The sequence below is a fragment of the Ostrinia nubilalis genome, chromosome 12 (assembly GCF_963855985.1).
Source record: "Ostrinia nubilalis chromosome 12, ilOstNubi1.1, whole genome shotgun sequence".
Taxonomy (NCBI): Eukaryota; Metazoa; Arthropoda; class Insecta; order Lepidoptera; family Crambidae; genus Ostrinia; species Ostrinia nubilalis.
Genome location: NC_087099.1, coordinates 15,640,558 through 15,659,525, shown reverse-complemented (window position 1 = coordinate 15,659,525; position 18,968 = coordinate 15,640,558). Strand labels below are relative to the sequence as shown.

At 39.3% G+C, this 18,968-nt stretch overlaps 4 protein-coding genes across 7 annotated transcripts in view; 3 read left to right on the top strand and 1 right to left on the bottom strand.

Moving 5' to 3' along the window:
- Positions 1–176: 176 nt before the first annotated feature.
- The window catches only part of LOC135077037 (uncharacterized), a 30,011-nt gene continuing 11,219 nt past the window's right edge, over positions 177–18,968 (bottom strand). The window contains exons 6-17 of one of the 4 annotated variants that reach the window (XM_063971629.1): positions 6,538–6,666; positions 5,689–5,838; positions 5,007–5,114; positions 4,239–4,489; positions 3,132–3,345; positions 2,957–3,030; positions 2,384–2,875; positions 1,883–2,294; positions 1,703–1,805; positions 1,062–1,628; positions 786–919; positions 177–326 (exon numbers count right to left, since the gene is read on the bottom strand). In XM_063971629.1, coding sequence (XP_063827699.1) covers positions 184–326; positions 786–919; positions 1,062–1,628; positions 1,703–1,805; positions 1,883–2,294; positions 2,384–2,875; positions 2,957–3,030; positions 3,132–3,345; positions 4,239–4,489; positions 5,007–5,114; positions 5,689–5,838; positions 6,538–6,666 — 2,777 coding nt within the window. In that variant the 3' untranslated portion in view covers positions 177–183. The remainder of the gene's footprint in view (positions 327–785; positions 920–1,061; positions 1,629–1,702; positions 1,806–1,882; positions 2,295–2,383; positions 2,876–2,956; positions 3,031–3,131; positions 3,346–4,238; positions 4,490–5,006; positions 5,115–5,688; positions 5,839–6,537; positions 6,667–18,968) is intronic. The other 3 variants (XM_063971632.1, XM_063971631.1, XM_063971630.1) reach the window with 3 other exon arrangements.
- LOC135076610 (uncharacterized) lies at positions 7,111–11,954 on the top strand. Its single transcript, XM_063971039.1, has 6 exons — positions 7,111–7,247; positions 10,047–10,120; positions 10,609–10,934; positions 11,033–11,111; positions 11,237–11,305; positions 11,428–11,954. The coding sequence occupies exons 2-6, from the start codon at positions 10,067–10,069 to the stop codon at positions 11,848–11,850; spliced, it is 951 nt and encodes a 316-aa protein (XP_063827109.1). The 5' UTR covers positions 7,111–7,247; positions 10,047–10,066; the 3' UTR covers positions 11,851–11,954.
- On the top strand, positions 12,206–14,373 carry LOC135076609 (uncharacterized). The gene is made up of 6 exons (XM_063971038.1): positions 12,206–12,392; positions 12,479–12,549; positions 12,685–12,788; positions 12,906–12,984; positions 13,066–13,131; positions 14,258–14,373. Exons 1-6 carry the CDS (start codon positions 12,374–12,376, stop codon positions 14,330–14,332), a joined length of 414 nt encoding a protein of 137 aa, XP_063827108.1. The 5' UTR covers positions 12,206–12,373; the 3' UTR covers positions 14,333–14,373.
- Positions 15,275–18,555, top strand: LOC135076626 (uncharacterized). Its single transcript, XM_063971050.1, has 6 exons — positions 15,275–15,398; positions 15,742–15,875; positions 16,159–16,282; positions 16,741–16,905; positions 17,421–17,516; positions 18,106–18,555. The coding sequence occupies exons 1-6, from the start codon at positions 15,345–15,347 to the stop codon at positions 18,553–18,555; spliced, it is 1,023 nt and encodes a 340-aa protein (XP_063827120.1). The 5' UTR covers positions 15,275–15,344.

Here is an 18,968-nt window from a genome sequence, read left to right as displayed (position 1 = left end):
ATAGATCGCGCATGTACCTACGGCTGAGATTATTTACCAACGTTCCAAAAAATCCTTAGAATTACTATATCGGGAAAAGCAAAAGCAAGTGAAGAAATAATTTTACATACCAAGTAGGTACAATTAGAAGATTGAAGAACTGTACCAACCGAATAAAACGCTCAAAGAGTGTATAATGTGTATTCAGTGCTTGTTTCTTAGCTGCACGAGTAGGCTCTGCCGGCAGAGGCTGGAGACAGCGCCTTCGTCGCGCCGCCTCAGCTTGGCAGCCAGTCGCGCCAGGCTGAACCGCGATCTTGACCTGCCTTCGCGACGACCACCGCCTACTGGAGATACATTATTTTGAAGGTTAGAAGACTAGAATATTTGGTGGGAAAGTGCACATTACCCGGGAGAGGCAAAATACGCAAGTAGGTCATGGGTTGATAATGGTATTTGACCAAATGGATATTATGGTCTTTGTTAATAAAGCCCAACGGCACACACGGTAATCTATCTATAGTATTACCGTGCCAACGGTGGCGGTGTCGGACTACCAAGTTTTGATCAACGCTAGTCCGATCCCTATCGACCGCTGGACGGTGAAACCCAACCCAAAAAAAACCTTAAAAAACACAACCTTTAGCTTAGGAGGTGTTAACGGGGATAAAGTAATTTGGGCACCACATACATTTTGAAAGAATTTTAGATTTACAGCACCGAAACCAAGTTATTCTCCTTTCTAAAAGACAATTTCGAGCTTAGCACTGAGTATCTGCTATAAACATGCAAAATTTGCTCCTTACCTTCAGCAACCCTCTGCCAGGCCTCTCGGTCTACGTTGACCATCCCGGTGGAAGCGCTCCTGCCCAGGTTCGACTCCTGCGTGCTGGAACTTTGAGATTCAGTGACGTCACTCTCACAGCTTATGCGGCTAGATCTGATTGTTAGAAAAATTATTATAATTTCTCGTAGACTAATATCTAATTAAGTACGTACTAAATGTTATTTCTGTTGAGAAGTTGCAGAACCAATAGAGCTCCACGTAAAATTAAATTAACGGGAATAAGAAGATAAATTACCTGTCTCCTGGCCTCAAATCACTGGTAGAACTAGTTCCATCTTTCCTCATCGGCACTGGAGAAGCAAGGAACCGTTCCCTAGCCGCTCGGATCCTCGCTGCTCTCTCCGATAATTTTGCTGCTGCAGCTTCAGTTTCAACATAACTCGTAGGAGCAGCCACTGTCGACACAGACCTCTGATAGCATACAGGGTCAGCTGATATCAACTTCGCTACACTTGGGACAATGACGTCAGACATCTGCCTCAAAACTGGCAAAGGATTAGGTAGTTCTCTTGGACATTCTGGAAGATTTCTCGTCAAATCCGGCACAATAGTATCTGTGCTTGCTGTGGTACATCTGATAGTCTCTTGACTGCCTTCGATTTTCTTTTGATTTAAAGTAGCGGTAGATTCCACTTTGGGCTGTTCGGGGTGTAAGGCATTAGCGCTATGGGATTTTAAAACGCCATCCATGCCAGTGGTAGGAACGGGAACGAGACGTTTTTCCACCGATGTTTGGTCACGTCTGGATAGTTGACATGCACTCGCTGACTTCTGAACTTCTCTTTCGAGGAATGGGTTATTCCTGTAACAAATTATCCAGATAACAAACCAGCTAGTATCTTCTAAGTAGGTAATAAAATTTAGTTAATTACTGACCTAATGTTCACCCCTACGGGCATGTCAGGAGGTCGCCGCCTTTCTGCCGTTGGTGATCGCCAAGCAGGAGAAGAAGCACCACTACTATTTCCAGATGTATGACCTGTAGAATAAAGACCATTATTATTAATAAGCTTGATAATGTAGGAACAAGAAAAACAAAATTCATCAAGAATTTACCGTCTTCATTGATCTTCATGTTGTACCGTTGAATCATGATACGGATAGACGGAGCAGTTTCTTTTGGTTGGGGCTTTCTTTGCGACGAAGGAGACGATGGCAAAGGCGGCCTTGTTTTTGGCCTCTGATCGTCTATATCTTGAAGGTCACCAGAACCCTTGGATCGACTATCAGCATCTTTTTTGATCCTACTCATTTTAGTTTCCGATTTCTTTTTAGGCTCATTTTGGTGACTAGTGTGTTCCATCGAGGGTGTGACTTCAGCTAAATCTTCTACGTCCAATGGTATGACTGCTCTTGGTACTGACTCGCCACTACGAACTACAGGTGAAAATATTTTTCTTGTGGTCTTAACTATTACTTCTGGCGAGCCATCACGAGGCTCTGGTGCTTTTAGCTTGAGGACAAAGACCTGGAATAAATGACGAAATACCTACATATTATACTTAATTCATAGTGGTCAGAGTTTTATTAGGTATAAACGTTGTAATGATAGCTTACCTCTCCTTCAGAATCGGTATGATAATGTGCCATTGGCGGAGTTCTTGGTCTTTCAGATGCTTTTCGCGGACGTTTTCTTCTTCTTGGTATTTCCACAGTAACTGTATCAACATCTTGCTCCGTGTCACTTTCTGAAGGTTTGGATTGTTCTCTTTCTAACCGTGCTCTGGATTTTGACTTCTTTTTACCATTGGATTTATCGTTCTCCCTCCGTTTGTTATCATCTTGAATTTCTTCCATACTAGACTGTTTTTCCTTTATGGGACTTATTTGTTTAGAGTTCTTTGAAATAACCCCTTTACTAGTAGATGGCACGTCTTTATCTATCTTTTCAATTACAGTTTCTTCATCAGCAGTATCTTTGTCTTCCCTGAAACGAGATGAGCTTCCTCTTTCTATTTCTTCAATTGTCTTCCGTATAAATAAAGCATCTTCTTCTATACTAGGTTGGCGGATTATTTTTCTTCTGTTGCTCTTATCAAAGTCCTTTGACTGTGGAATAATATTCAATTTAAATTCGTTTACATAAAATAGCATTATTATCCACATTAATATTTTATTATTCTGAATTACCTGTTCACGTGGAGTTTTAGCCACAGATTCAGTTTTTTCTTTGGCCTTCACTCGTCGAGAATCTGAAAACATAACTACTCAAATTAAATGATGTTTTTCGTGGAGAGATCCCACGCCTCATGATGCTGATTGTCAACAGATTAGTCATGCACAAAATAAGTTTCCGAATCCACACCAGCACCAGTGGGCTGCAGCACGGCAGTTCCCGTCACGGTCGCGTTGGTCTCGCACAGCAGTCGCGCCTCCGCCTGCCCGTACGTATACACGGGCTTCTGCGGGGTGTGGCGCGGGGACACCGCCACGAGGGGGGCGGCGGTGCAGACTTCTTCGGCTTCAACTTCTACGAGAACTGCGCCGCGGACGCCGTCGCATTCGTCTTCGGCTTCCAGCTGAAATAGCAATAAGGTTTGGCGTCATTCCTGAAAGCTAATGTGTGCTACATTTGTGAGTAACGTTGGACCAATGGAATCAGTGTACCTATTTAAAAAAGTGTAAGTTTTGGCACAGAATGATAATAAGTACCTACTACGTAGTTTTTTTTTCAAATCAGCTTAATTGAGAAAACGAAGAAGCACCACCAACTCACAATATCGTTAGACTAGAAGGTGTGATAAATCAGGCGGGTTTTTGACTTAGTAGGATAAAGAACATTCAATTTCACTTACAGAATGATGACCCTCATACTCCGACTCGAAGTCATCAGCATCATTGACGCTCAGACTCGAAGCATGCAGTCTCCCCGAGCCGGCCGCAGATGGCGCCACGCTGCCGTCCGACTGGGTGCGCGTGAGATAAACAAAGTGGAGTATATTCTACTTACAGAATGATGACCCTCGTACTCCGACTCGAAGTCATCAGCATCATTGACGCTCAGACTCGAAGCATGCAGTCTCCCCGAGCCGGCCGCAGATGGCGCCACGCTGCCGTCCGACTGGGTGCGCGTGAGATAAACAAAGTGGAGTATATTCTACTTACAGAATGATGACCCTCGTACTCCGACTCGAAGTCATCAGCATCATTGACGCTCAGACTCGAAGCGTGCAGTCTCCCCGAGCCGGCCGCAGATGGCGCCACACTGCCATCCGACTGGGTGCGCGTGAGACTCAAAATAAAAGTAGAGTACTTACAGAATGATGACCCTCATATTCCGACTCGAAGTCATCAGCGCCATTGACGCTCAGACTAGAAGCGTGCAGTCTTCCGGACCCAGCCGCAGATGGCGCCACGCTGCCGTCCGACTGAGTGCGCGTGAGATAAACAAAGTGAAGTATATTCTACTTACAGAATGATGACCCTCGTACTCCGACTCGAAGTCATCGGCGTCATTGACGCTTAGACTCGAAGCGTGCAGTCTTCCGGACCCAGCCGCAGATGGCGCTACACTGCCATCAGACTGGGTGCGCGTGAGTGGCGCAGGCGGGGCTTTATTACGCGCGCGCGCAGCCCGCAGTAATGCGGAGGTGGAGGCTTCTGGGGCTATCCCACGGGACTTCTCCCACTCGTGTAGCTTGCGAGTGAAGGAGCGGGATATTCCTGTAATAAACAAATATAACATTATAGCCAGATATATGGGTGCACCCGATTGGTTAATTTATTTATAAGGTATAGATCGTTTCATCCACGAACACGCGCGCCGCCAATTTTTGATCGAGGGAAGCGCGGGTTTGATCCGAGCAATCCGAACGTCATTATTGTAGTGTGCGGGTGCACTCATGGATAATTTAACTGGTACCGATATCACTGAAACATTAGCGGAAGGATGGTGGGGCGCATCTTTGTGGATGTAACGATCTAAAAATTTTACACTGTAAACAAAAGATTTTTTTTTTTTTTTTTTATGTGATAGGAGGCAAACGAGCAGACGGATCACCTGATGGTAAGCAATTGCCGTCGCCCATGTACACCCGCAACATCAGTGAAGTCACAAGTGCGCTGTCAACCTTTTAAATCCCATTCCCCCCCAATTGGGCCTCCGGTATCCTCACTCATTTGGCGAAACACAGCTAAGATGAAAGAATGAAAAACATGTCTACATTGTTTTAAATCTTACCTTGGAATTTGAAAAGCCCAGTAGATGTTTGAACCAGTACTTCATCAGGTTTTGCTTCTTCTTCCCAAGCTGGGACTGAATTGGTTTCTTTCATGCGTTTCCATTCATCTAAAACAAACATCAAATTCCAAAGATATAAAGATCTGAAGCAATAACATATTTTATAGAGATTCTATTGGGTCACTCGGGAAAATGGCCTCTCAATACCACCACCTGATAGCCGAACGGTCGGACAGGCCGACTCGAGATCCGAGGAATGCGGGTTCGAATTCCACCCCCGCTCGATTATTGTGGTGAGCCCACTCGTAACACAAGCATATTTAGCTTACCGAGAGGGGGTAATTTGTGCAAAAAGCAAATTACAAATAATCTTTAAAATGGGGCTTTGAACCTATCAAAAATCCGGGATGTTCCCAGTACTGCTTAAAGGAGAGCGTCTGGGATAAGTAGGTACCTACTGAACACAATCAATGTCCTCCAAAGAGAAGGCTAACCAATGCCTTCCAAAGGGAAGGCGGATATTAATAACCTAACTGGGTCCACATTGTATAACTGCCTAAATAGTAAGACCTAATGTGAATGCTAATGTGGTTATGCAATAAACGATTGAGTATTGAGTATTGAATAGGCAGGATTTCAGGGCCATTCGTCTCCCACGGGTTATTTTTCAACCAGTCCTCACCCCATCTCTTGAGGAAGTCCTCACTGAGGTCCTGTCGCGCGGGCACCGGCGGTGGCTGCCTCACGCCCTTCATGCGCTGCCACTCCGTCAGCTTCTTGCGGAAGTCTGCTGATAGCTGCTCCTCCGTCGCCACGGGGCGGGTGGCTGAAACTATAGGAGATAGTTCACTCCTAACAAACTGGCAATAACAATATGGTAACATCATGGGTGAGCAAAAACTTAAATTGTCTTCTTCAATCGTATAAGTTGCAACTAAAGTCACTTCAAACGTTTCATCAGACTTTAATAAGTGTCTGATATTAAAAATATAACCCAGGATTTTCAGGTACCTTCAGAATTTCAGATTATTGGTTCTCTGAAAAATATTTTTTGCATACAAGGCACTTAGGCCATATACCTACCCGGCTCTTATACTTCGTGTAAGTTTAAATCAATATTAACTGGAAATGAAGCCAATGTTTGTTAAAATAATCGCTTTTGAAGGGTGCAGAAACAATATAATGATATAGCCTTTAAATTATTACAAGGCACTTAGACCATAAGCCCGGCTCTTGTACTCCGTGTAAGTTTAAATCAATAATAACTGGAACTGAAGCCAAATATGTTTGTTATGATCTCACTCGAAGGGTGCAGAGACAATATATGATATAGCCTTTAAATTATTACAAGGCACTTAGACCATAAGCCCGGCTCTTGTACTTTGTGTAAGTTTAAATCAATATTAACTGGAACTAAAGCCAAATATGTTTGTTATGATCTCACTCGAAGGGTTCAGATACAATCTATGATATAGCCAGAAGATGCCTGTTTTCTTGTTTACTCATGCTCTGAAAAACTTTGATTGTTTACCTGCATACTGCAGCTTCCCTCTCCTATCCTGGAACTCCCGGCCCAGCCGCGACTGCAATTCAGCATAGTTTCGCGCGATTTCCTCGCGCACTCCACTCGCCTCGCAGCCGCTGCTTAGCCCTTCGGTCTCTGGAAGAAATTAAAAACAACCTTGTTAGGAAAGTTCTGAGAATGCTAAATACCTATAACTATTTTAGTAGACTAGACTGTCCTGGTCAAGTAAAATCAGCAGTAGGAAACCGCATAACTGACTGCACCAGACAGTCTGCCAACAGGGCGAGATGACGGGTGATCGTGCGGAGAGCTAGGTACATCCGCCTCTACAATCGAAGTGAACGCCTCAAAGTGACCACGACCGCTCTACCAAGAGCGAAACGAATAAGAAGTAGAGTTACTAGACAAGCTGTTCAGTATAAAAATGATAATAAATCGAACTTAAGGTTCGTAGATGGATTAACCTCTGTTTTACAATAATAAATTACATTTCGTTCTCTGTACCCTTTACAGAAGTTCAATGCTGTAATTAATTAAAAAAATTACGTTTCAATCATAAATTCTGTCAGACACGTTTGTGTCATTTTGAATTCTTTACCCATTGAAACATTTTTGGACAAAAACGCATAAAAATGTAATAAAACAAAGAGAAATAAGCAAAGAAAATAGAATGGTCTAACAAAAGTTATTAAGAGAAGTAAACATATTGAAACAATGTGAGATTTCGCGGTTATTTCAATTCGTATTCCAGTTTGTTATCACCAGCCTTTCTCCAGCAATAGTATTTTTTTAAATAGAGCTTTTAAAACACGTTATAACTTGAAATTTAATTAAATCGGCCATTCTCAGATGAGCTAGTTTTTGCGTGTCCGGGCTGTTAAATCGTTAAAAATGACAAATTAGAGACATGCAAGTATTTTTATATGTTACTTAACAACCCTATCCAGTTGTGCATTAAATCATAGGCCTCTATTTTAAGTATTTGTGTCTAAATTAATTTCATGAAACCCTGTTCTCTAATTACCGTTACGCGTCCGCACACCGACTTAATGTTAAAAGTTGGCTGTAATTTTTATGTCGTAAAGATTTGGTTTACTCCATTTAACATTTTAAAGAGTATAAAAGATTGTCTTATGCATGGCAAAATATCTATTCAATAGAACCATTCTGTAAATAATTAGAATTAAAAAACTGCTTGTCCGAGCGAAAATCCTAATTCCCGTGACGTTTTTTGTTTTTGGGCACACAAGCCTAAATAATAATATTTGACACATCATTTACGCGCGCGGCGCGAGCCCTTAGTTAGTTCTATGACCTGTAAGCAAGTAGACGTCTATTGCGTTGGCGTACCGTCGATGAATTGCGTAAGAGTATAATTACCATATCTTTGGTTTTCAATTTTTCTATTTACCATGTCCTTATTTTTAAACTAGATTTTTGAAGGTAGATCCACGTTGTTGATTTAAATAGAATCAGTATTTTGGCCTCCATACGTTATAGTAAGACAGTATTCGCATACCCTGCAGATTTTGGAAATTTTGAAGAAAAACTATCGTTTTCTAATTTCCATGTACTAATTACCATATATTTATAATCACCGTTGTATGAAGTTATTACCTACAAATTGCACTCACGATTGAATAAGTATGATTATAAAATACCTAGACTTTCGCATAACAACTTTACGGACTTTGCTTCCAATCTGACATCAAAATTTTGAAAAGCTTTCGTTATAGTTACCTCGAAATAGATTCGATTTTATGACGAATGTTCAAGTTCAGTTGCTGCATGGTTGTTGGATTTTAGAGTATATTTTAACCCCTAAGGTAACCTCACAAAAAAAAGTTAGCTGGAGTGAAATCGGGGCTTCCTGATGGCCAGTAGGCCTAAGATGCGCGCCGTGATAACTTTTATCGACGGCAATTTGTATGGGCAAAATCGATAAAATGGCGTGATAACCGCCTATCACGGCGCGCATCTTAGACCTACAGGAGATGTCCCCTGCGTGAAACATGTCTCGTACCAGATATTTATTTTTACTATTAATATAATTGATATTAACATGTTAAATCATTAATTAATTCTAATATAATACCATTAAAATCTATCCATGTTAACTTTGCCCTAAGAAGATGAGATTGTCCAACAGTAACACTTACCTAGCGTGTTCACATTAAGAACAAAAGGGAACAAATGAACAGATAATGGGCCTTTTTAAAACGAGAGTGTTTAGGCACTTTGTACCATCCTAGACTGCATCCTACCTGCTTTGTTATGCAAAAAACTTCGTGATATGCAATGGATACTGGGCAGAAGAAGCTTGAAGAACAAACAAAATACAAATGCATCCTAAAACCCATGTAGACATTTATGGCATCGACCGGTTTACAAAGTCCACTGAAGTGATACCAAACGTCAAAGAGGATGTAGAAAATTCCTGTAAAGCTTACAAACAAAGACTAGACCGTCATGAAATCTATTTGCTGCATCCCTTCTAAATTCTGAGAATTCTGCATTCAGGCTCAGGAGAAAGCGATTAGCATCAATCTGAAAACTTATTGTAAAAGAATCGAGGTGACAAATCATGGGATATGCAGAGCTGGAACTGTCATTATTACAAATTCAATTTAGTCTGATAATGGGTGATGGCTGCTCACAGATAGATTAAAAAGAGGAAAAAACACTAATATCATTAATACATTTTTCGATTTATGCATATCCAAAAAGTCAAATTTCCTGATCCATTATCTGTATCCATCGTTTGTACCACATTTAAAGCAAAATGCAAAATTCAGATTCTGATTCAGCTAAATGCTCTCATTTTAAATGTGACACATAGCCCCTTCTTGCTGAAACTAAGTGTTCCTGTTATAGCCTCGATTCTTGCAGTATACTGAAAATATAATGATACAATAAATAATAGAAATTAGTGTTCTTCTTTTTGCAAAGGGCTATTAAGAGTACCTACAGCTTTTTATATGACGCTATTATTTGTGTACAAATTTATCAATGCATGATGTTGTTTTTTTTGCTATTTTACATATATTTTCTAATTACCGTTAGATTAAGTATTAGCCTTATCTAATTACCGTGACCATAAAATTTTTGGATCTCATTTACGCGAAAACCGCTTTGAATAATTTGACGCCTTTACGATTGTTAAATTCGTACTTTTCATGTGTTTTATATTTAAATGCGTTTAAGTCAATTAAGCCAAATTTCAAAAATAATATGGTAATTAGGCTGAGAACGCCTAATCGTGAGAATGGCCGAAATAATCATAAAAAAGGAACTAAAATACTAACGGGTTTATACAATGCTATTAAAAGATTCTTGAATATCTCTGGTGAAGTGTATTTTAAGATTTTCTGTATCATAAGTTAGTTAGTTTACTTGTATTTGAATTACGATGTTAAAAGGTTAACATAATAAGCAGCACATTATTATGACTCAGAAATTGTGATTCACGAGGAAAATGTGGAAAATCGGCATGAAAAATTGGTTTATTGTTTCAGGTGGCAAACCGTGATTACCAATGCTCTTCGATCTCATCTTCCTCTTGATACTATTTGCACTGATATATTCATACGTAAGTCATAAGCGCTAGCTTTACACATTGTGTTTCATAAATTCTGATACAAAAGTAATTTTTCTTCTGCCTCTGTCATCTCTGGCTTTGCGAATAGGTTCTTCGCTGAAAATCAGTGTCAAAGATCGTAACCTCTTGTACTGATCCTACGTGGAGTTACATTATTTCTCATAAAGTTTTTATGAGAAATAATGTAACTCCATATTGTTTAGCTTATTCTAAAATATTATGTTATTATTAGTAACTTCGTACGCGTGGATCCCGTTTTACCCCCTTAGGGGTGGAGTTTCGTAAAATCCTTTCTTAGCGGATGCCTATGGCATAACATCTATCTGCATGCCAAATTTCAGCCCGATCCGTCCAGTGGTTTGGGCTGTGCGTTGATAGATCACTATGTCAGTCAGTCAGTCCTACTTCTACCTTTGAGTTATATTATATTTAGAAGAAGAAGATATATGTATCAAGATTTTGTCTCTAAATTTTTTCAGACGACCTCCCAAAACCAATTCGCAGCAACAGCGTCCGCTATCCGTCAGATCTGGTCGGGCAGCTGCCGACTCTCTTGCCGACACAGCGAGCATAGTGGACTCAGTGGCCTGAGTGGCTTACCTGGCCCTAACATGGCTGTGAGGCAAAGCCCGACTCTGGGGCAAGGCCCGACTTTGGGGCAAGGCCCGAATTTAGGACAAGGCCCAGGCTTACAAGGTCCCAGCTTACGACAAGGTCAGATAACGGCTCGAGGCAGCGTTGCTGGGCCCAGTCGGGACTGCAACTGTGAATCATGCCCTTGTGCTTTGATTGAACATTTTCTCAGGTAAATTGTTATAACTTTTTGCAAATATCTCGATGACTATATTAGATTTTTGATCAAAAAACACTGTTAAATGTTCAAAATAACCTGTTTTATTTCAGAACTTGTCGACCTGCAACAAACATCTACACAGAGGTCATCCAATGCACATCCAACTGTGTCACCTATTTCTTACAAATGGTAAGTCACTTAACCGAATGTGTGTGACCTGTTAACTCGCATGACAAGAAAATTATCATTTTTGTCTTTTGTGTTTGGTGGTTCATTTGTGGCCTCGTAAATAAAATATTTTTTTTCTTGTTCAGGTTGAAGATTTGTGCGAATACCTTATGAGAGTTTTTGAATGCAACATCACTTGTCAGAGAAATGCTCAAGTAAGTTTCTGATCAGTTGTTTTATTGTTGTTGTATTTAGTTACTGTAAGACGAATAGGTTTAATGGGATTTATGAGTACGTCAGTCTTGTGTGAAATCACCTAACCCAAAACTTTTTACAGCTCTTAAGTACGAGAGAATACTGCGAATCAAATGAAAACTTCAGCTTTGAGAGAGGGGATAAAGAAAACCCCATAGATAAAGTAAAAAGTGCCGTCAGGGAAAAATCTGCCATTTCTAATTACAGTAAAAAACTGGACGGCGATGTAGCTCCCGCAGGAAACGGAAAACTGGAATCAGCACAAGAAGGAACAAGTAAAGATAAAAACAAAATAAATCTAGATAACCCGGACGATAAACTAAAATTGAAAGAAATGGCTGCTGATTTTTCAAAGAATCTAAAAGTGCCTGATACTGTAACACAGGGCCCAGGAAGTTCAGAAGAATCGATGGCCGAAAAAGGATTCTGCTCAAAGTGTATTAAAAAAGGCAGGACCTGTTTGAAAGAGTGCCCAAGGGCTGAGAGGAAGGAGACTAAAAAATAGTTAACGTCCATTAGAAATGAAATTAAATGTGGTTCTGCAACATAAACCTCTCTGTGAAAAGTGTAAATAATAGTGTTTATGAATTAATAAATCTCTAGATAAAGTATGATGTTTTATTATGGTAAAATCTTTTACTATTGTTTTCAATGGCAACTTAGGTTGGTAATTTCAATAGCAAGGTGAGCAGGATGTCGAGAGTGCCTCTGTGTTCTTCATTGGGCAATGAAGAACTCAAATTCCATGATGGAATCACATTAGTGGCATACATAGTGGAATCGTAATAGATACGTAATGAACCTTTTTGAAAAATAAATGAAATGAGATTTCTAGCATCTTTCAAAGGAAACGTGAAAGATAGCGTCAAAAGTCAAAACATGAAATTGTAGTAAAACTCAACGTGAATTTTAATATTTTTATTACAATGAATTAGGAATAACAGGTTCTCAGTCACTAAAGAAAGCAAACAAGGCTTTCGGAGATGTTTTTCATAATGTGATTGCTGTTCTGGTGATGTGGCTAAAATATGCCACCAAACTATAGTGGTGAGTTCGATTATTCCTGTATTTTCCCAAACTAAGTACTCTTCATAAGAAACTACGAGTTTCAGTGATATTTCCTATCATTTCAGGTCACAGTGCTTGTCCCGTTTTATGTCTAACAAAAGTTTGTTTGTTTATAGTCACTACTTTCTTTGTATTGGTAAGTAAGTGCTTTACTTTCCGAAATATGAAGTAATGGAGCTGTTGTTGATGGATTCTTGTTTTCATTTGGCAATACAAATAAGCAGCTATTGAACTTTATATTTGTATTTAATCCTTATAATTAATATTTCAGTATCTTCCACTTGGTGATCCTCAAATAATATGTGACGCAAAAAATGTCCCAGCAAGCAAAAAAGGCCTTATCTGTTTGTGTGATTTCTACGATTTCATGGTCAGGTAAGAGATTGGTTGATGATTCGACCTTCTATGAATACTTTTAGACCTTTACAATTTAGTATGAATGTTCACTACAATAACATGCTAAAGTTCTCACTATTAAATTAAACTTTACAGATTTGCAGATAAAACATTTGTGATCATTGATAAGATGATTTGTAAAACCATAGATGGACTGTACGATGCTAAAATAAAGGTACCTTTATCTATCGATTCCGTTAGAAGCATAAAGATACTAAAATATACTTGTACCAATATTATACGTTAACTATTGCAGTTTTACATGGCACTGTCGACCTATGACCGAGACGATTACTGCAGAGCTGGCTGCTGTTCTGACAAGGTAGAGTTTCAGCTACTTTCATTGAATAAGAATAATAATAAGAATAAGAATGTCTTTATTCAGCATAATTATAATTTAAGGTATACAAAGCAAGAGTAAGTACATAAAAAAAAACATAAAAACATAACAAACAATAAATAAAAACATATGCTGAATAGGCGCCCGCTCAGCAAAAATCGCGACATGACACAAACGTCATGCCGAGAAGCTGGTTTTCAGCGGGAACCAATGCGTGATGAGGGTTGCGCGCCCTTCTGGTCGAGATCTGTGGCCGAGACGGATTAATCAGACAGTGTCAGACAGGTTATAGGCAAGCTACAATCTGGTGACACAGTGAGCCAGGTCAGTCTACTGGCCATAAGGGCACGCAAAAGGGGGCGTGGTAGTCGATAAAAATTATGAAGTAAATTCAAAAGAAACAATAATAAATTTTCGGCTGGTTTATTGCTTTACCATCAATCAAATACACTTTTATCTGTATTCTTGTCAAAGATAGGTAGTTTTGACTCGAAATATTTTGCTTAAAATAGGATAGTTACAGCTCGGGAAGCTTCGCGAAATTCTCACGTCCGAAATACCGCAGTGTCTCAAGTCAAAAGTATTTGACCAGTGTGTGTTGCCAGTGATGGTGTACGGATCTGAGACGTTGTCGCTTACTATGGGCCTCATAAGAAGGCTCAAGGTCACCCAAAGAGCGATGGAGCGCGCTATGCTCGGAGTTTCCCTGCGTGATTGAATCAGAAATGAGGAGATCCGACATAGCCCGCAGAATCGCTAAAATCAAGTGGCAGTGGGCGGGGCACATAGCTCGAAGAGCTGATGGCCGCTGGGGCAGGAAAGTTCTTGAGTGGCGACCACGAGCCGGAAGACGTAGCGTGGGCAGGCCTCCCACTAGGTGGACCGACGATCTGGTGAAGGTCGCGGGAGGTACCTCGATGCGAGCGGCGCAGGACCGGTCTTTGTGGAAATCCTTGGGGGAGGCCTTTGTCCAGCAGTGGACGTCTTTCGGCTGAAACGAACGAACGAACGAAGGATAGTTACTATTTTACAGCTTGTCAGAAGCGTTATGTAAGAATCCAGACTTGTTTGTAGATCTTTCGTTTCAATTATAATTTATTTGTTTCAGGATGACACTGATTGTGTGAGGGAAAAGAAATCCATGTGTAAATGTCGCAACAAATGCTGTCGGAGAAGAGTGTGATTTTGCGGATAAAATCTTTGTGCTTTTAAATATATTGTCTTAACTAATTTCTGTGTATTTTTTGACTCAGATTAATAATTTAGTGTAATAGGTCCACCCGTTTTTTGTCCGTAGTTGTTCTGATTACGGACAACATTGAAAATTTCTAAAGGGCCATGATCAACCCATCAAATCTCCGTTATTTTCGAAATTAAGATGGCTACGATCAACCCATCAAATCTCCGTTATTTTCGAAATTAAGATACAAACTGACAGTTATGATGATTTAATTCAGAATCACGCTAATCCCAGATACTCTTGGATCATAGTGGAGTTCTCAGGATTAATTTATACCGGTATAAAACTGTTTAATTGTCACGTTAATGATGAACAGGCGATATCGGCGGTTGCCAAACACTCCGGCGTTTGGCCGAAATTAACTATTCCACAAAAACTGTAAGGGCCCATTCGCATGAACTCTTTTGAAGAAATCGAAAATCTAAATAAAGAGTTACTTATAACAGCAATATTTTTTTAAAAATATTTATAATCAGATAAGAATGGAGATAGCAGGAGGCGCTGGATGCTACCAACCGGTCGATCTGGAAATCATTGGTTCAGCAGTGGACGTCCTGTGGCTGAAATGATGATGATGATGATAACAATTAAACTTTTTTGAAACAAGGCTATTGAACAGTCATGTTGTTTGAGAGCGTCATTAGCCAATTACCAGAGGCAAATAATTTGGAGGGATATGGCCTAACTACACACGCTTTGAAGGTTTAAATCTCCTGTAACTTTCTTTAGTGAGAGTTACAGAAGATTTAGGATATAGGCTGGTGGTATTAAAGAAAAATGTATCGATGACTGCAATTAGGTAAGAAAATTCGGCTATCCAGTTGTGAATGGCACTTTACAGCACACTCCGATAGCAGTAAAATCAATTTTTACGATATCCGCGGTCGTAAACGCGAGGGTACTTCGAAGGAGTTATTTCGGCGCGGCTATTTTCGCCGTTTTTAACGCGGGTATTATGAGGGATGCCGGGTGTCTACGCATGTTTTATACGATGCTATCTGTGTTGGTGGTGAGTTTATGACTTTAATGTTGATTAAAAACCACATAACTATATGAATAACATACCTTAGTATTATGATATTTTTTTAATCATTCGTAAGGTAGGTGATTTGAGACAACATTCTTGTACTATAACTATCCCTTTCTTCGCGAAGGAATGCTTCATCAAATATACACACAAATAGTTATGCTAATTGTATTATTTATAATGTCCAAGGATATAATCTTGTAACTCATAATGTAGAGACGAATCGTTTGTTAATTTGTGAGCTACTCCAAACGTGCTATGTTCTCTCAACGATGCTCCAAACGACTGAAAACTAAGCTTAAAAGTACATCCCAAACTATTTTAGCTGTCAAAAGGCAGCCACAGCATAGAGGTGGCGAAAGACCAGGTTGACAAAGTGATCGAAGAAGAGCTCACTCATAAGCTGGCCGAGGACCTGCTGCAGAGCATCGAGAGAAAGTTCCAGGTGGATTTGGAAAGGTACTCCATGAAATAATTTGATACAAGTAACTAATAGAAATGTCATGAATTTGATAACAACTGGCAATAAGTTTGGATAATGCTGCGGTAACATCACACTAAATTGGTTATATGCATAATTAAAAACACTGTTTGATTCAATGTAAATTTTATTAGTTAGGTACCTTGTTATGTTTTCCATCGTAAATAAAAGTTTTTCAGTAGGTTCCTTATCAATTTTGTTAATGACGGTTTGTGAAAAGTCCTTTTTTGAGAAGCAATTCAAAGAATCTTCATAATTTAGATCAGTGGACATGGTGCTGGTGAAGATAAAGCTGCTGCTGCAGAACGGGACAATGCACATCCAGGACCGGCTGGTGGAGCTGCAGGGACAGCTCGACGGCATGAAGAAGGACAGCGAGACTGAGGTGACTCTAGTCTCTACATGTTCCCAAAGAGTGAAGAAACTTTCCATAAGATAGAAAGAATCTTTCTTCTCAAAGACCCAGGGAAGGGCACGAGCAATTGCATCTACTTATTGATATTTTTTGGGAACTGAATGGGTATACAATGTAATAATTATATCCCCACAAGAAAGTGATCTGTCTCAAGATTTTTCCTCTTTGAGATCCCTTTGTAACAGTGATTTTGCCACTAGGATAAAATCTACCTTTCGCTTACGTGACTGCTGTGACTACTTACTTACTTACAGAAAAGTAACTTATGACTACATTGAAGCTTTTTATGTTAATGTCATCATTGTAGTTCTAGCATCGCACCGTGGCATATAGGCTGATACGTCATAACCGCTGCAAAGGCTTTCTTTTACATAGTTTATAAATTAAAAGTACAGAGAATTCGATTCTAATCTACACTGGTGTTTTAGCTGGACGCCTGCCTAATTGCCCGCCAGAACGATACGTCAGCGCTGGCAGAGAAGGCTTTACACCAGATGGTGGTCTGCGGGTACGCGCTCATCGGCCACGACCCTGCGCAGGCGGTGCGGAAGGTCATGGTGCTGAAGAACATGATCAATGTAGGGTTGAAGCCGGTAAGATCACAGTTAAAGTTGGCAGTTACAAAAATGCTATAAAATATTTCACAACACAAGCAAGGATTCACTGTTGTTACGATCTATGCCTTTAAAAGTAGGACCCTTTAAAAGGAATTCAATCTTTATTTATTTATTTTATTGGGCTAACAACATCTTATTGTTTAAAGCGTGGTTGATCTAATCGAGTCATATATAACTACCCCAACTATGAAGTCTTAAATTGATTGAGCCCTGCCTCTATTTGGGAAAGACGTCATATTATTTTAAGTATCTTAGATGATAAGAATAATTTTATTGAATGTTGTACCCGTCACTTTCTATTCTTTGTTCTGTTTTATAGCATACAATAAAACTATTAATATAATGAAATTTCTGCTAATCTTAAGGTGGATAATGTAAACAAACCCACAAGTATAGACAGACAGATAATAAACACAAAAGATCCATAATCGGGCAGACTAAACATTATTCCATCAACGTGGATTACACTACATCTATTAATACATTTGCAGCTCTACGAACAAAAGAACGAAATTTACAACCTGCTAAAAGTCTGCGGTCACGACCACGACACCCTGAAGAAGGTCATCAAGTGCGTCATTTCGAAGGTGATGAGTTTAAATTTAATCATCAAAGAGTCTCCAAGAATGTAGGTCATCGTAAGTGTTGAGATGCAGATTGGGAGCTGGACATTGTTGATGTAACAGAATACGTTGATGGACAAGCATTTATGAGCTTGTTACGCTTTTTACTGACTATTTGCAAGAGCTGGAAGAGAAAATTTTGTTTACTAGATAACAAAAGGATAGTGTTGTGTCTCGTTAGAGTTTTGTAAGTCATGATTTGTGAAAATTGCTTGTATTTAACATTTACATTTTCGTGAGGTATCCAGAATCTATTTTCAGATTACGTGATGATAGAAAACAATGCCTTAATTAATAAAGAGCGACTATTTGATAGTGGCTTATTAGATATTGATTGGTACTTATTCTCGATTGCTATCATAGTATAGCTGAAAATTGTGATGCATTCCAAAATTATCTGAATTTCTCTCGACGCAGCTCGTAGCTCGTGCCGGAACAATAACTCCAAACATTGAACTTTAAATTTAGCATAAAGTGAAATCGCTCTTCAGATTTCATTTGATTTGAAAATTAATCATTAGATGATTTTGTTCAATAAGCATTTTCATTTCAGTCTCCTATAATTAAGTCAGCCATGATGGATGTCACTGGCAAGCTTATAGACGGAGTGGTGGGCTTAACAAAACTCATGGCTCACGGGGCGATGCACGAAGCCTGCCTCATAGAAGTCATCAAGACCACCGAAGAAGAAGCATTCCAACTGGTGTACAAAATTAGAAACTGTGTCAATGGCAACCAAACCTACAACCAAGACTATGTTGATAGGTTTATTGAAGAAAATAATGCTACAGTCATCGATGTCGATAAAAGAGAACCTAAAAAAGATAAACATAAAAGCGATAAACCTAAAAGTGACGTAAATGATATAATCAGAAGAATGCTTGCCGAGAATAACGATGAATTACAGCCAAGCTTGAAACAGAAGCTAGCTAAACTGCAAAGTGATTTAGGCTCAATGAATACAAATTTGATTTCAAAGGAAATTATTAAAGGTGATAAATAGTTGCTATTAAAATTTAATAATCTTTGATATTACTTTATTCTTACTAAAATATTCATGAGTTCACACTATAATTATTATCGAAATCTTTTTTATGTTAAATACTAGTATTTGAGAGCGGTTTTTCTGTAAAGTCTTTGCCATTAGTCCTCGTAATACTTGAAGCTTCATTTATTACAAACAACATAAAATTGCGTTTTCATGTTGCTAACATGACAGATTTTATTACACCCACCCCCAAATTTAACTCATTAGTTACATTCCTCATTAGTGATTAGTATTTTGCGACCAAAAGTATCTTTACTCTAAAGTTAATATAAATCAATATCAAAATTCATCAAAGTTGGGTTATTGGCTTAGGCGTAAAATCGTAACATTTTATGATTACATATTTTTGTATTTCCATTTATTGCACT

What these genes read in the sequence shown, in the direction of transcription:
- LOC135076610 (XM_063971039.1), top strand. Translation starts at nt 10,067, where the DNA reads ATGCTCTTCGATCTCATCTTCCTCTTGATACTATTTGCACTGATATAT. An exon ending in TTGCACTGATATATTCATAC is followed by an intron (nt 10,121 to 10,608) that starts GTAAGTCATAAG and finishes AAATTTTTTCAG; the next exon opens with ACGACCTCCCAAAACCAATT. An exon ending in CTTGTCAGAGAAATGCTCAA is followed by an intron (nt 11,306 to 11,427) that starts GTAAGTTTCTGA and finishes AACTTTTTACAG; the next exon opens with CTCTTAAGTACGAGAGAATA.
- LOC135076609 (XM_063971038.1), top strand. An exon ending in TCACTACTTTCTTTGTATTG is followed by an intron (nt 12,550 to 12,684) that starts GTAAGTAAGTGC and finishes TTAATATTTCAG; the next exon opens with TATCTTCCACTTGGTGATCC. An exon ending in TTCTACGATTTCATGGTCAG is followed by an intron (nt 12,789 to 12,905) that starts GTAAGAGATTGG and finishes TAAACTTTACAG; the next exon opens with ATTTGCAGATAAAACATTTG.
- LOC135076626 (XM_063971050.1), top strand. Translation starts at nt 15,345, where the DNA reads ATGAGGGATGCCGGGTGTCTACGCATGTTTTATACGATGCTATCTGTG. An exon ending in CGATGCTATCTGTGTTGGTG is followed by an intron (nt 15,399 to 15,741) that starts GTGAGTTTATGA and finishes AAACTATTTTAG; the next exon opens with CTGTCAAAAGGCAGCCACAG. An exon ending in TCAAGTGCGTCATTTCGAAG is followed by an intron (nt 17,517 to 18,105) that starts GTGATGAGTTTA and finishes TTTTCATTTCAG; the next exon opens with TCTCCTATAATTAAGTCAGC.